Source organism: Ananas comosus, linkage group 21, assembly GCF_001540865.1.
Source record: "Ananas comosus cultivar F153 linkage group 21, ASM154086v1, whole genome shotgun sequence".
NCBI lineage: Eukaryota > Viridiplantae > Streptophyta > Magnoliopsida > Poales > Bromeliaceae > Ananas > Ananas comosus.
Genome location: NC_033641.1, coordinates 2,177,062 through 2,192,669, shown reverse-complemented (window position 1 = coordinate 2,192,669; position 15,608 = coordinate 2,177,062). Strand labels below are relative to the sequence as shown.

At 34.5% G+C, this 15,608-nt stretch overlaps 1 protein-coding gene across 2 annotated transcripts; it reads right to left on the bottom strand.

Moving 5' to 3' along the window:
* LOC109726447 (probable protein phosphatase 2C 33) lies at positions 528-11,084 on the bottom strand. 2 transcript variants are annotated; one of them, XM_020256028.1, is made up of 5 exons: positions 10,157-11,079; positions 8,095-8,433; positions 7,870-7,987; positions 1,876-2,099; positions 528-1,312 (listed from the first exon to the last, which is right to left on the bottom strand). In XM_020256028.1, the coding sequence occupies exons 1-5, from the start codon at positions 10,445-10,447 to the stop codon at positions 890-892; spliced, it is 1,395 nt and encodes a 464-aa protein (XP_020111617.1). In that variant the 5' UTR covers positions 10,448-11,079; the 3' UTR covers positions 528-889. The 2 variants fall into 2 exon arrangements, with proteins under 2 accessions (XP_020111617.1, XP_020111618.1); XM_020256029.1 differs by having other exon boundaries at positions 1,145-1,335; positions 10,157-11,084.

The following is a 15,608-nucleotide window of genomic DNA, read 5'->3' as shown; positions in this document are numbered from 1 at the left end:
ATTTAATTTTTAGATAATTTAAATGATTTAGATCATGTTCAAATGTGCCAATCATCGATTTGGAAGCTCTATCATCAAAAACAAATCGGTAGTAAACCGAGCAGTTTACTACCGATACTAGCCCGGTCAAACTCTTTAATCATATTATTATCTATTTTCTGAATTACGAATTAAACAGATTTTGAGATATGAAACAACGTGATACGCCGACTCAATTTAGTGAAGTTTTACAACCTAATTCATCGATAACTCCTAATTTCTTGACCAACTTGAAATAAAATGAAAATAATTTCTGAGACCATAGTCCTATTGCAGGATTTAACCATACCACTACACATCTACAATTTACATGTGATAGGAAATAACAAAAGTTTCCGAAAAACTCATCTCACAGCAACTGAGAGAAACTTACTCATGGGAAAGAGGAAACAAAGAAGAGTAAAACTACCAACAACACAATCAAATGAATCTTTAAATTTTCTTCTGAATAGGGTATTCAATGACCTAGAATAGGAAAAACCAACAAATTTTCGCATAAATGAATTATCATAGAGACTCTTGTATTGAAATTTGTTCACAATTTCGCGGCCTAAAAGCAATATAACGACTAACAAAACAAGTACAATCAAGTAAGAAGATTCAAAGAATACAAATGGAGGACCGTCGAGTAATAATAAAGATACTTGGGCCAATCGACAAAATTATTATAAACAACAGTAATAAATAAATCACCACTGTATAGAGCTGGGACTTTACAAGAACCGCAAACCCTACACACACTCGAGTACGGAAATAGCAACAGAGAGAACTCCCGGACATGCTAATAAAGCCGGCTTTCGCTCTCCTTAATCAAAACAATCGACAAAATGAAAGCTCATTTCTTGTTGCTTCAGGGCTGCTTTCCCCCAGGAGCAGCAAACCTCGGCAAAGTTAATAGCGTGTTCATCCGCGACACCCCTTCTAGGGCGGACCACTCTTCTCCCTCGTTCGGGGCGGCGATATCATTGTCATTCGATTCATGGTGTGAGTGGGACTGAGGGCTTTTCTTATCATCGTCAGGATGGACTTTCCGTAATGCTTCAGCTGAATCAGATGACACGCCCTCATCTTTGGTCTTGAGGTCAGGGGATTCGTCGGTGGCGTCGGTATTGAGGAAGAGGCAGACTGCAGCACAGTCATCGATTTTCGAAGTGGGGTATTTGAACCGCCATGCTCGAATCGCCGACTCAACAAGCGATCGTGCTGCAGAGGACCGGGAAGGGGCTGAGGCAACAATGTCGACCACTTCTTTGTTAGTTAGTACATCCCATACCTGCAAAATGTTAGAGGAAAGAACTATGTTTCACATTAAGACAGTCAAAGAGCTTTAGCATATAACTTCGACAGGGAGCTCTCCAACGAGGGCGGACGTGAGCCGTTGGATTGCAATTGACTCGCTTGTGTTTGGCAAGATTTACAATCTGATTGTTCACACCCACCCTCAATGAGAGCTTCACTTATTTACCCAGGCTGGAACTTTCTGGCAAAGTGCTGCTTTAGTGAAGCCATTCAGAAAAAGCACAAACAGCTTTAGTTATTAGAATCGTCGCAACATCTTCCTACCATAGTATAAGCAGAAGAAGCTTCAATTCGGGCTACTACTTTCGGCCACAAAAGATCGGGAATTTTTGTTTGCCAAATGGCTGGTTGTTGCTCTTTTGGATTAGCAAAAAGGAGGGCGAAAAAAGAAGAAAAAGAAAAGCTACAAAAGCCAAGCCAAAGTTATGTTCATGGAGAATATTAGGTCACGAATAACAATAGAGAAATTAAAAGTTTGCCACCTATATGGAAAGGTCCAAAAGCAATGGCTCTTTATAAACTAGTAGATTTGCTCACCCCATCAGTGGCCAGCACAATGAACTCATCCCTTTCAGTAATGCGTCGGTAGGAGACTTCTGGCACGGAAATTATACCGAACTCCTTCAGGCAAAAATCCCCAAATGCCCGTGCCATTGCCAAGCCCGGGGAGTTACAGTTTGGCAGCCAAACACGAGCAACCTCTGGCTCATCACGAAGTGCAAAAACCCTCCCCCTGCATCGCCTGATTCTTTCAGCTTCCCCTGTCAAAGAACATCTACTTAGATTTTGATATATTACTAACCATCTCAAGAATCTTCTCTCTTTTTTAAATACTGTTCAAATACTTTTTTCCAAAAGATAGATGGGAAATTTCTTATGAGGCATTTTTTTGTCCAAAAAAGTCAACTTCCATCACAGAAACTAATGCTTAAATGAACCAAAAAAAAAAAAAAGCCTCTTGTTTCTGTCACAACAACAACAGTAGAGCAATTGGATCACAATGACTAAAGTTGAATTTGAAATTTTTCTATAGCTAACTGCCTATACAAATAACCACAAAATTGGCCATGCTTGGTGTAGTGGTAATCGGTTAAGGTCGTACACTCAAAAGTATGGTTATAGGTTCAAGTCTCGAGAGCAGCAGCTTCATGTATATGTGATGAACAACAGCCCATATTTTTCTTCTGAGATTCCCAATTCAGTGGGACCATAAGTTGGTAATGGCATTTTTCTTTCTCTTTCTTTAAGGAAGTAATAAAGTGCAAGCATACGATCCATGGCGCTGGAAAAACTCCAAACAAACTTGAGAAATTCATGCACTCAAACTTTTGAAAAGACCAACCATATAGACATCTGATGTAAAGCGGCATAAAGCTTACCAGTTAACTTTTCTAAAGAGACTACAGCATCATTCCAAAAATCCACTGAGAAAGGCAAAATTGCATGAAAAACCTAAAAACATCCTCAAAGCCCACTTTAGGATGAAAAAAGAAAAAAAATGTAAATAAGGAAATTGATCTTGTGAAAGATGGATTTATTATTATTCTTGGCTGTTTAGGACAATCAAGATGATTCCATGAGAGCACCTATCTCTTAACTCTTGCTTAGAGATTCAATGAAAAGGCTTAAGGAGTATTTTATTCTACCTCTTATCACTACATGGTGCAGGTAACAAACAGAAATCCATCCTGCAAGTCTTGACACTATTATGCACCACTGTCATTAGTTGTATGTCATACATCAATTTGTTCAAGGACAGAATCTTAACATCAGAAGTAAACGCTAAATGTTCTCTTAATGAGATCTTTTCTCTCTTCTTATACTTTTCTTCCATATGGTGTATCATCATTGATCTTTCCCTTCTCATACCAATCCACCTTTAGCTTATGTGGATAAGGCACTCAGTACTTACCGGGATCCCATGTGCCAGGTTCAATTTGGGTTGTGGCAAAATTTGGGCAGTGGTTTCTGGGGTTGGGCAAACCTACGATATATATATATATATATATATAAAAGAAAAAAAAAAAGATAACCTTCCATGAATTGCATTATCTATCTTGCGAGAATTATTTTCTCAGCAAAATGCTGCAACTCAAAAAGAAACATATGAAGAATGAAGGCCAGCTCAGGTACATGTATATGAACGAAAAAAGAAGCACGAACAACACTGACTTCTTGGGGAAAAATAGTAATAATTCCAGTCATCATTTAGAGATTATTCTGAATGAAGTAAACAAGGAGTTTTCACCCAAAGTAATTCCAAAGACTAGATCCAACATTCGGTATCAGTCTTTCACCGTTCCTCTTTCTTGTGATTTCTAGCAAACTTTGTAGATGAAGTCTGCCTCTTCATAAGCATTATCTTCAGTTGTAGTTAAAAAGTTTTGATCCATCAATTGTTAGTTTTGTATTATTTTAGATTGTCGCAGCAAATAAGTGTAGAATAAGAAAAGATATTATGTACCTACAAGCAAGCCAAGCAAAAACAATCTATTCAGTTACCCCAGCTACTCGCAAATGAGGCATCTTCCAAGAAATTCACACATCCACATTGTAATGCCCAACTGGTCCACGCATAGTCACTTGACAACCGTCTAAAATTGTGTCCAAATCATGTCACATCTCACACTGAAATAACTAGACACTCCACAGACACGTGTCCATCACACGCCCATTGTGTTTCCATAATCCTACTCCCTCTTCACATCTCCGTTGCATGTCCATTGTGTCCTTCATGGCCATGCACATCCATGATGAGTCCAAGGTGTGTCCATTATATCTAATATAAGAAAATATGAGGTAATGCAAGTAGTCGATTTTCAATTTCTTTCGATATAGTGTTTGAAGAAATTGTTGAAATAAATATGCTAGTTCCTTATAGTGCATGGGTAATTCTTTAAAATGAAGATGAGTTTTGACGCAATTATTCTTTGTCAAACTTAATGCAACTATTTCTAGTTTTAGTATATGTCAATCGAGAAAATTTGATAGCTTTCTATTGTGAGGAAATTATTATGGAAATGTTGTTTCTTTTAAAAGAAACAAAACACGAACGTATCAAGTTAGGTGATTTTCTCCAGCAACTTTCAATAATTTATCGGACATATCCTGCTGTTTCCGTATCCTAACTTTTGGCAGTTTTTTCATCATTAGTGGTAAGCAAGCAACGCTGACTGCAAACACTAGATCCAACTTCCCCTTTCTTTTACACGGACGAACCAGATAGCTAGAAGAATACAATTGGCTTGTGAACCAAATTGCAGGACAAATAGCGTCCTCAATTAGCTATTAGCCAGTAAAACATGATTCAGACACCCAGAAATATATCCAGCATATTATGAACCTTATTACAAGTTCTAACACCAGAATATAATCAAATAGTCATCAACCAGTGAAATCAAGTAGATCAAATTCCCTGATGCCTAAACAGTTACAACTAGCAGGCCTAATAAAAATCATTCAAGTATATCAGCTTCCTGATAACTTCCAATCCGAGCTTTGGAGCAAATACTTAAGCAGGCTAAACAAGAAACATTCATGCAGATCAGTTCCTTCCTAACTACCAATCCAAAGCCTAATACTTGACAGAAGCCTCCTCCTTAGTCACCCTCAATAATTATTCCTAAGGGATTGCTAAAATGCTAGAAGAGACTATCCATGAATACATGCATAGAAAATGAAGCTGAGGTAAGATGTAAGTTGTCGTAGCAAAAGAGAGCCCAACGAGAGGATAATGAAGTTATAAACAGAGTTTACAAAACTTTCTAATTTCTCAAGGTTTCACATTCACCAAAAGGTGTGATTATTCTATCACAATAGAACTGGCAAGTAAATATATGGCGGTTGGTTAATTTATTCCAGCTTCCCTCTTTCTGCACGGCATTTCTGCGGATAGCTTAATTATTAACTATATCAGGAAAGTATATTCCATGCGTCCAAAAAGCACCTTAAGTAATGGAGACAAGAAAAAGAAACAGAAAACTATGCAATCAAAGAGCTTACATATGACAAGAGACTTATTAAAAAAACGAAAAAGGATGTGACCATTATATGGATACAGACATTCCTACATCTGATCCATATTCACTTATCATGACGAATTATTTGTAGTGACTAGTGAGCAACAACTAATAGGCAGAACTAAAGAATTTGTAAGCTCTTCTTTTTGATAGCCGGCCAACCTCAATGACACTAACTGCAATCACAAAGTCAATCAAAAATATAGTTCATCAAAAGCACTAGATGTGCAAACATCTCTTGCTACTTAGATAGATAAAACCAATAAACGAACTCTCTCATCAACTAAATAACAGTCCCCTCAAACACCCGTCACAACAATACTGTAGTACAAGAATTTGTCAAGTAATATGATGGTGAATGAGCAGGCACCTCTTCAGATCATTTCCAAGATTAATATGGACATAAATAAGTTAGTATATACTATATACCGTTGTGCATGCTCCATTTTTGCTTATAAAAAGACCAAAAGGAGCCAATGATAAAGATTCTTAACTTATCTCATACCTAACAACTTCATAAATAGTGAAGAGAGAAACATTCGTATCCCTCCAATTCTACATACATTCAATCTCAAAAAGAAAGACAACAGAATCAATTTCCTGTCTCAGACTCGCAGTATAATAATCTTCAAAAGAAATAAAGCTAGTGGAGATTTTAGTAGCTCTAATTACATTATTCTATTTTTTATGTTATTCTTGACAAAGTCTCCAAGAAGGGACAAAGTAGTAAAATTTTATAGTTTAAGCTGGGTGTCAATCTTCTAAAAATTTAGGGGCACAACTTTTCTGCCTATTTTTACGTTTTTTTTTTTTTGGAATTTAACCAATTAAAAAGATATTACTTAGAAAGCACCCAACGTTGACTTCAGCATGAAAACCATCTACCTAGAATAACCAACAGAGAATTTTCTAAAACTCCCGAAGTCCAATACATTCTCCTTCCACCTGACATACCACTAGATCTTCACAATTACTATCTCTATAGCTGATTTACAAAAACAGGTATTATTTGTAAAGGTATACATTACGAATTAACAATATTAAGAAAGGTGTTACTGGCATTTTCTTCTCTTATGTGAGAAGCATAATCAGTTTTCCGATTCCTATGTTGACCCTTACGACCCAGAGTGAATACAAAGAGATTTCCTCTCCAACTCACTAGGTCTTTTGTTTCAGATATTCTTCGTCATCTGTTCTATTTCCTTTGATTGCATGATAGTTTTTCTCCTTTACTAGGATCTAAATACTTTTCGATGCTCAGACCAAAGTTTTAAGTGCCTGTCGGCACGGGCCGTATCTACCGTGCCGTACCGTGCCAACAAGATAGCAGCACGATACAGACCCCGTGCCGACGGCACAGTTCAAAATCCTCTATTCTTTAAATTAGTAAGTAATTTCCTCAATAAAGTTCAAAAGATGTGATAAAAAGACATAATAAATAGTTAGAATATTTTGTTGCTAAAGTAAATAAATATTTCATGTTATTATGTGTCGGCACACAAAATTTTTTTTGACCGGCACGCATCGGCACGGCTCGGCACGCACCGTGCCGTACCATACCGGCAAATTTCTGGTACGACCCCGTGCCACGGCACTTAAATCCTTAGCTCAGACTGATACAGCAATAGAGTACAGTACTAAGCATTCCAACAAAATTCTTGAAAAGTCATACTTTAAATTCATTCTTTACTAAAGTACAAGATAATTCATGAAACCGATTTGGCCGATAGCTCCCTTAACCTAAGTCTGCCGTATTTGGCCATCAACCAAAATATTAAACAGCCTGACATTTTTAATATCTCTTTTGCACTACCATGGCATTACGAGATATGTCGATATGCTTTTCTGTTCAGATGCCTATATTAATATATAAGCATGTATAAGAATGGTCTTTTGAACATATCTTGCAAAAGGTCGCACAATTGAGTAAATACAATAAATTGTGTATTTAAGTTATAACTTTTAGGTGCTAAGGCATCCAACTCATAAGCACAACAAATGAGTCAAGGGATAAAACAATTGATTTCATGACAGCAGAAACAAAGGAGACTGCCAGAAAACATAGTGATTTAACACCCTAGAATACATAAAAGAAGATAAATCAATAAAATCAAATATCATTGAAAAAGCCAGATTTGAGAACTATGCATGCCTATACGTGACAAGCAGCTTTTATTGCAACAAAAGGCCACACAAGCTTCAGTAATTGACTAAACATGAAATATTGCGAGAAGCTGATAGGAAATTATACATATAGAAGAAAAACTTATTTACACTACATCAAGATTCCTCGTCATATAAACGACTAGACAATTCAGCAAGTAAAGCAAGAAAGCGATCAACAAAAGTTATCTTCTTCAAATTTAGAAAGGCATATGTTTGGTAGCAATGACAATTTGTCAGCCATTCAGCATCTTATAAGTGTTGATGGATCTATAAGATTTTCATTATAGGAGAATCCAGAAAAGCAGACGAAATTACAGCTATAGCAAGAAACAGAGAAAAGACATACTTGGAAGATTTGGTTTAAGGTCTACAGTCAACTGAACAGCAATCAAGCGATTATTTTGATCTCGAGTCCCCAAGAGAGCTCTTGAGTCGCCCAAGTTCCCGATCACAAGATCTTGATCCTAGAAAAGCAACAAAGACACCAAGCCATAGTCAGAAAAACACCGAAATTAGCTCAGCATAACATTACATGAACAAAGTAACAAAAAGGATGCTGGCTACGGTTTACCTGCTTGACCACTGTGACTGCCGTTGTCCCACTATATAAGCAATCAATGTTGCCATGCAGTTTCAATTCCTTATCCATAACTTTAAAAGCCTTCAGGAATGACTTCTTCAAAGTTGCAAAGATATCGGGTTGCTTTTCTTTCTTTTCAGATTCAAGAGTTACACTGATCTCCTCATCTAGGCATCCGAATGGAGTTTCTTCTATACTATCATCACTTCCTAAGTTGGCACTCAGCTTCAGAGGGAGAAGATCTCTTACTCTCCTCGCAACCAAGTGGCCATAAGGTCCGTGACCATCGAAAACCCCACAAAATACTGTGTCTGTTCTTGAACCAAAATTCTGTGAGTGGATAGTAAACGAACGTTATCGCACGACACTATATTGAAAGTTCATTTCATGTACTCAGTCAAAAAGTTAACACCGATAGATGAGCGAAAGAAACAAAGTGAAAAAGAGAAAAAGAAAAGACGATGAGTTGAAAAGGTACAATGAAAAGTAGGGGTTAAGTGCCATAAAAGCAAAATAAAGGACACGATCTCTGATTATATTTTTCTAATCACAATTCACCTAGAGGTTCCAAAATTCTCAATTGATAAATCCTATTATTAGTACATCTCTTTTTTTCTTTTTCTTTTTTTGGCAATCATTTAACTTGAGAGCCCCTTAAATTGTTACTTTGAAGCGTCATCATCAAGATAAGATATAATCTTATACAACGATGAGAAAAAAGCTAAAGCAATATAAACTTTGTTGGGTAGGACCTATATGGCATAAAGTAAGGAGACAAATGAATAACTAAAAGAACTTGTTGAAAGAGAACTTGTTGAAAGAGAACTTGTTGAAAGAGAGGCACCAAATGAAGCATTCCAATCAAGTGGCTTCAATACATGATTATCCTGCTAAAGCATTACGGATAAGGATGAGAATCTTGTGGGGACTAGATAATAGCAAAAAGGTCCCTACCCAAAAAGTTATCAACTAAATAGAATGAGCTTCGTCCCCAGTTGTGGAAGCATAAATAGTATTCCATCAAGGAGATTGTATCTTTCGAAAAGCTGAAAGGGAGTTTACCCCGCCGAATAGACGATGTTTTGTACATAACCACTAGAATTATATATATTGTAGTTTCAAAAACACAAAAACCTCTATGCTTTCAAGTAGTTTCCGATGACGGGGCATCCGATTCGACAATCAGCTCCGTTATATATGATCTATTTATTGGAACTATCTAAAAACCAAATTTTCATAATTTTTTTGACATTATTTGCCAAGCAGTCAAAAGGTCTCAAAAATGATAATTTCAATGGCCGATATAGTACGTTTGTAAGTTCAATGGTATAGAATAATCCAAATTAGGTGAAATTTTAATATATTTTACCAACCATCGAGAGCAAGATCAAGACTTCAGATCTAAAATTTAAGTCTACTATCACTATTTTTTTTGAGAATTTTACTTTTTCAGAAAATTTATTTTGAGACTACTCGTTCACTAGGCAGACGGAGTCAATAAAATTATGAAATTTGGTTTTCAGATAGTTCCAATAAAGTAGATTATGCCTAACGGACCGATTGTCAAATCGGATGTTCTATCATCGAAAACAACTTGAAAGAACGGACGCCTCCGTGCTTTCAAAAACATAATAACCAAGCTCTATCCTCCAAACAATACAATATGGTAAGCATCAAACTAACCTTTACGCGCAATTACTGTATTACCCAGAAGGGTGGTAAAAAACCGCGAATTTCTTTTTTTATTTTCACTTTTCAATATATATCTAAAGATGAAAATAGGGAAAAAAAAAAAACATATAATAATGAGAATTAAATTAAATCCTCTTATCAGCTATCGGGAAATTACTAACAGCAATTGCAGCAGCATTACTTTTATCTTGTTCTTGCGGAAAGGCATTTGAAATATCTAAATCTAAAAAAAGTAAGCAATAGCACATTAGCATTGGATCATGAAATAATAATAATAATCAATCATAATATATCATCCAACTCTTAAAAGAAGATCTGGAGGAGAGGAGAGGAGGAGAGGAGGGGGAGAAAAGCGCCGCACCTCCCAGACGATCATGGCGTCCTGGTTGGTGCCCTTCTTGCCCTGCTGCGTGAACAGGGAGGCGACGCCGCTGGCCCCGTTGGCCGCGATCCGGCCGGGGATCCCGTGCGGGCCCCCTCCGCCTCCGCCTCCGCGTCCGGCGGAATCGACCGAATTGCGCCTCCGCCGAATCGGGGTGCCGCCAGCAGCAGCGCCGGGTTCTGGCGCGGGCTTGCGGAGGCGGCGGGAGGAGGGGGATTCGGAGGAGGGGGAGGATTCGGAGGAGGAGGAGAGGGACAGACAGGAGCCCATGCGGAGGGCCCTGACGAGCTCCAGCAGGCACTCCAGCCCGGCCAGGCAGCCGATCCCGTCTCCTCCCGGCGGCTCCGTCGACCCCCGCCCTCCTCCCCCGCCTCCGCCCCCGCCCGCCGTCGGATTCCCCCTAAATTCCTCCAAACCCTCTCGCTCGCTTCCAACTTCCAGCAGCAGGCACGACGGACGAGGAGGGCGGAGGAGGAGGGCAGCGAGCAGCAGGAAATTTTGAATTTAATTAATTAATTAATTAATTAAAAATAATAATAATAATTGAGAGGAGGAAGCGACGAGCATTTCCTTTCCTCAGAGGAAAAGGTGGGTGGAGAAGAAAAGGAATCATTCATAATAATAAAATAATTAATAAAAGAAGAAAAAAAAAGAAAGAAAGAAAAAAGGGGGAGAGAAAGAGGGGGGAGGAGAGGCGAATGGGTGGATAATGGTGTAGAACGCGCGAGAGAGAGAGAGAGAGAGAGAGAGAGGAAGGGAATGGATGGGGAGAGAGAGAAGTATTTAGAGAGAGAGAGAGAGAAAGGGGAATGGGAATGGGGAATGGGGAATGGGGAATTGGGCTACTTGAGCGGATCCCCACCGGATTCCATTCGCTCCATTCGCTCCCCTCTCCCTCTCTCTCTCTCTCTCTATTTTTCTCTCTCTTCCAATTCCGTGGCGCTCTTTATTTCTCCCCTCTTTGCTTCTTTTTTCACTTTTTTTTTATTTTTTTTATTTTTTTTTTGGTAAAAATGGCTTCACATAATTTTATTTTAGTATTTTATAATTTAAAATGCATCATTTTTATATCCGGTGATTTTATTTATTCATATCTATTAATTTTATTTTTCTCAAACTAAAAACTACTAAAGTGAATATTTGATAAATTATAGATAGGATATCTGAAGTTTTTTTAGATATAATTTAACAATGAGTTTAACGGGGGACGGACGAAAAAGAGAAAATAAAATAACATGATAGTAAATTAATACACTTTAAAACAAAGATACTAAAGTGAGAAAGTGCGAGGGTGATATTTGAAGTTTATTCTTTTTTTTTGATAAATTATATGTTTAGTCCTCAAACTATGATGCCCGACACTTTGGTTCTAAAATTTTAATTTGCTGAAATTTTTAACTCGAACATTCAGAATTATTGTAATCTAGTTTTATAACTCAATTTAGTCGACTGAATATTACTATGTATAATAGAGGCGATATAATAATATTGTGACCGATGATATATTAATAATTAAAATATTATATTACTTTAATAGCAGTGATGCGTTGAAATTAATCAACTAAATTAAATTGCAGAATTTAAATGCATTAATTCTGAAAAAAAAAATAAATTATAATAAATTAAAGTGTAAAAACTAAATTTTCACTCGTCTCATAGTTTGAGGACTAAATGTACAATTTTTTACTTTTTTTTGGCATTTACATCTTTTTTTTCTAAGCTTGTCTTGGTCTGGTATTCTCATGCTAGAACTGTCCCACCACTTCACCCATGCACTGCCTAAAATTTGTTCTATGCAGGCATCTTCATTTTCCCTTGTCAAAAAAGTGAAGTAATTTTCGATCGTAAATATTTCTATTTATTATTTGATTCATCAAATATTTAGTTTGGTGGTAACTTTGATTTTTTAATAGCATAGAATTAACTTCGTTTTGGTTCGTGGTGATACTGATTATGAAGAAAAAAAAAAAGAAAAAAAGAAAAACAGTTTTTTTTTTTTGGTTTTTAGCTTTTTTTTTTGTTTTTTTTTAAATTGTCTCTATAAATTTATATTTGCAGAAATAATCTTTTTCTGCCATAGGAGCGCCATACAGGATAGGTTGTTGAATACAATAATTTATTTACTGTATTCAATGTATTCTCTTTGATTTAGTCTTTACTTTGCTAAGGCAAAGAAAACACGGTAATTTTTTTACCATATTTAAATACGATAAATGAACTATTATCTTCAACTTGGAATTCTAACATGGTACTCATATGGCCAGAAGAGAATGATTTCTGTAAATATAAATTTTATAAAACTATTCGGCAAAAAAATTTTGGATTAATTACACTATTGGTTTCCAACCTTTGCATTTTTTTTAACTTTAGTCTCCAATTTTTTTTTTTTTGCAAAGAAGTTCCCAAACTCTTAAGTTTATTATAATTGAATCTTAGCCATGAGAATAGATGTTAAAATTGACGAAAAATACTACGTCAGTACTATGTCAGCGTCACGGAGGCGCAGTGTCAGCGCAAGCTAATTATATAATTTTAATTTATATTTTAGATTCAAATATTAAATTATATTATAAATTAAATTATAAATTCAAAGAAAATTTTTTTATTTAAGATTTAAATTTTAAATTTAAATTTTGATATTGGATTCAAATCTAATTCAAATTCAAATTCCGATTTTGTATTTAATTTGAAATTTAAATTCACAATTTGAATTCTACTTCAAATTTAATTTCAAAAATCGATTTCGAATTTCAAATTCAAATTTGAATTCGAAGTTAAATTCAAATTTAGAATTGAAATCGAATCTCCAATTCAATTTTAAATTTTGAATTTAAATTTTAAATTTAAAATCAAAATTTTTAAATTGATTTTAAATTCAAATTTATATTTTAAATTTAAATTTTACTTTTAAAATTTTTACTTTAAATGCAAATTCAAATTTCAAAATCAAAATAAAAACGTTAAGTTTGAATTCAAAATTTAGATTCAATTTAAAATTTGAATTACAATTCAAAATTTAAATTCAGCTTTAAATCAAAATTGTATTTTTATATTCAAATTCAAAATTATAATTTCTGATTAGTTTTAAATTTCAATTTTAATATTAATTTTGAATTTAATTTTCATATTTTTTTTAATTTTTCTTTTTGAGGACTAAAGTAAAAAAACATGTAAAGTTTAGGGACAAAAATTGACTTGCAAAACGAATCCACGTAGGCGCTGACATGGCAATTCTGATGATAATTTTAACCTTTTTTAAGGGTTGTGATGTAATTGCAATAAAATTAAGAGATTTGAGACTTGGTTGCGAAATGGAAACCAATGATATTCCTCATTTTTTTGTTAAATAAACAATAAAATTGACCAAAAAAAAAAACTTCTTATTCTAACCATTGATTTTTCATCAAACAAACAATAGTAGAAAAGTAATTTTTACCTAAACTTCATTTTAAGAAAAAAAATTACCTAAATTTTAGTTCAATTTAATGTCGATTTCAGTTCAGAAATCAATTACGGACAAATAGACAAACACTACTACACTATCTCTATTTTCACCTATGTTACATCTGATACTATGATCTATATTATACAAATCAATCTACGCAAGAAAATCAATATTGATCATATATATATATTTGAATGTCGAAATAATTTATCTGATAATATTTGAACAATATTAAAAATGTCTTCAAAATAAAATTTCGTCGGAAATTAATAACACAAATTTAAAAAAAACAATCTGAACAATATAATAATTTGACAGATTCCAAAAAGTTTGCACTAGGAATTTTTTTTTTTTTTAGTTTTTTTTGCTTAAACAACATAGAAGAGAGAGGAAAGGGAGATAAATTATTTCTATTTTGCTTTATTATAATGGTAGGGCAATGTTATTATGTTAACATATTTCCCACGATTTAAAATTATTATCTAATATTAAAAAATAATAAAAATATCTAGTAGTTATATGGCATTATCGTATAGGACTATATGAGACGATTAAGTAGCGGATATTAAGTATGAGAAAGGATAAGTATTGTCATGAGATAATAGGTGNAACATATTTCCCACGATTTAAAATTATTATCTAATATTAAAAAATAATAAAAATATCTAGTAGTTATATGGCATTATCGTATAGGACTATATGAGACGATTAAGTAGCGGATATTAAGTATGAGAAAGGATAAGTATTGTCATGAGATAATAGGTGGGAGTATTATGTGTGAGAGGAAAAATAAGTATTATGATGGAATGATAGGCTGGATATTATGTGTGAGAAAAAAAATATTTTGATAAACTCGTTGTACATAGCGAATATTGCGTGATGGATATTACCTGTAAGAAAATACGAAAGTATTATTATCACAAAAAGTGTAAAATATTTTTATTTTCAACCGTTGGATAAAATCAATGGAAAACTTCAAAAACCCCCCTGTGGTTTCGTAGTTTTTCACTTTGCCCCCCTGTGGTTTAAAGTGTATCAATTTGCCCCCCTGTGGTTTCGTTTTTATCTTTTCGGTAGCTTTTTCGTTAATATTTCGTTAAATTATATACAAAAAACTTCAGATACCCATCTATATTTATCAAATATTCACTTTAGTACCTTTTAATTTTAACTTTATTACTAATTTAAGGAAAAAAATAATGAAATTGATAAGAAAAAGAGAAAAACAAAACCGCAGGGGAGCAAATTGATACATTTTAAACCACAGGGGGGCAAAGTGAGAAATTATAAAACCACAGGGGGGTTTTTTGAAGTTTTCCCCAAAATCAATAGCGAAAAATTAAAATCTATATTTTAAAATAAATTATTATTTAATGGATAATTCGAACAGAATGATTCCAAAAGACTTGACATGAAAATTCTGAAAAAATAGAGATATTTTCGGACAGGGAAAAAAAGCAAAACGTTTGGCGTTATATTTGAATTTGTAATTTAAAAATTTAGATCTAATGTAATATGTTTTGAAATAATAAAAATAATTGTTTTGAGTTTGGGTTTGGATTTCGGATTTTTAGTCAGATTCAGATTTGGATACTAGTTTTTAAAGATTCAGGTTAGGGTTCAAGTTTTGGATTTGATAGTGGAGTTCGGATTCGGATTAATTTTTCTTTATCCTTTGTTTCTCATCAACCAAACATGCCCCAAGTTATTCTCTCGCTGGAAATACAACGAAAATGATTATTTTAGGGTTTTTTTTGCATTTAGACCCCTGATAAATTTTTATTTTAAAAATAGCGCTGTCAAAATTTAATTTGCAAAAATAGTCCTGGGCCTGCCACGCAGGCACCACGTCAGCGCCACGCGGGCAGGCGCCCGTTGGATGAAGATCTAAAGAATAAAAATTATTAAATATTTTATATATTGTATAAATAAACAAAAATAAATTACGTGTATATATATATATATATATATATATATATATATATA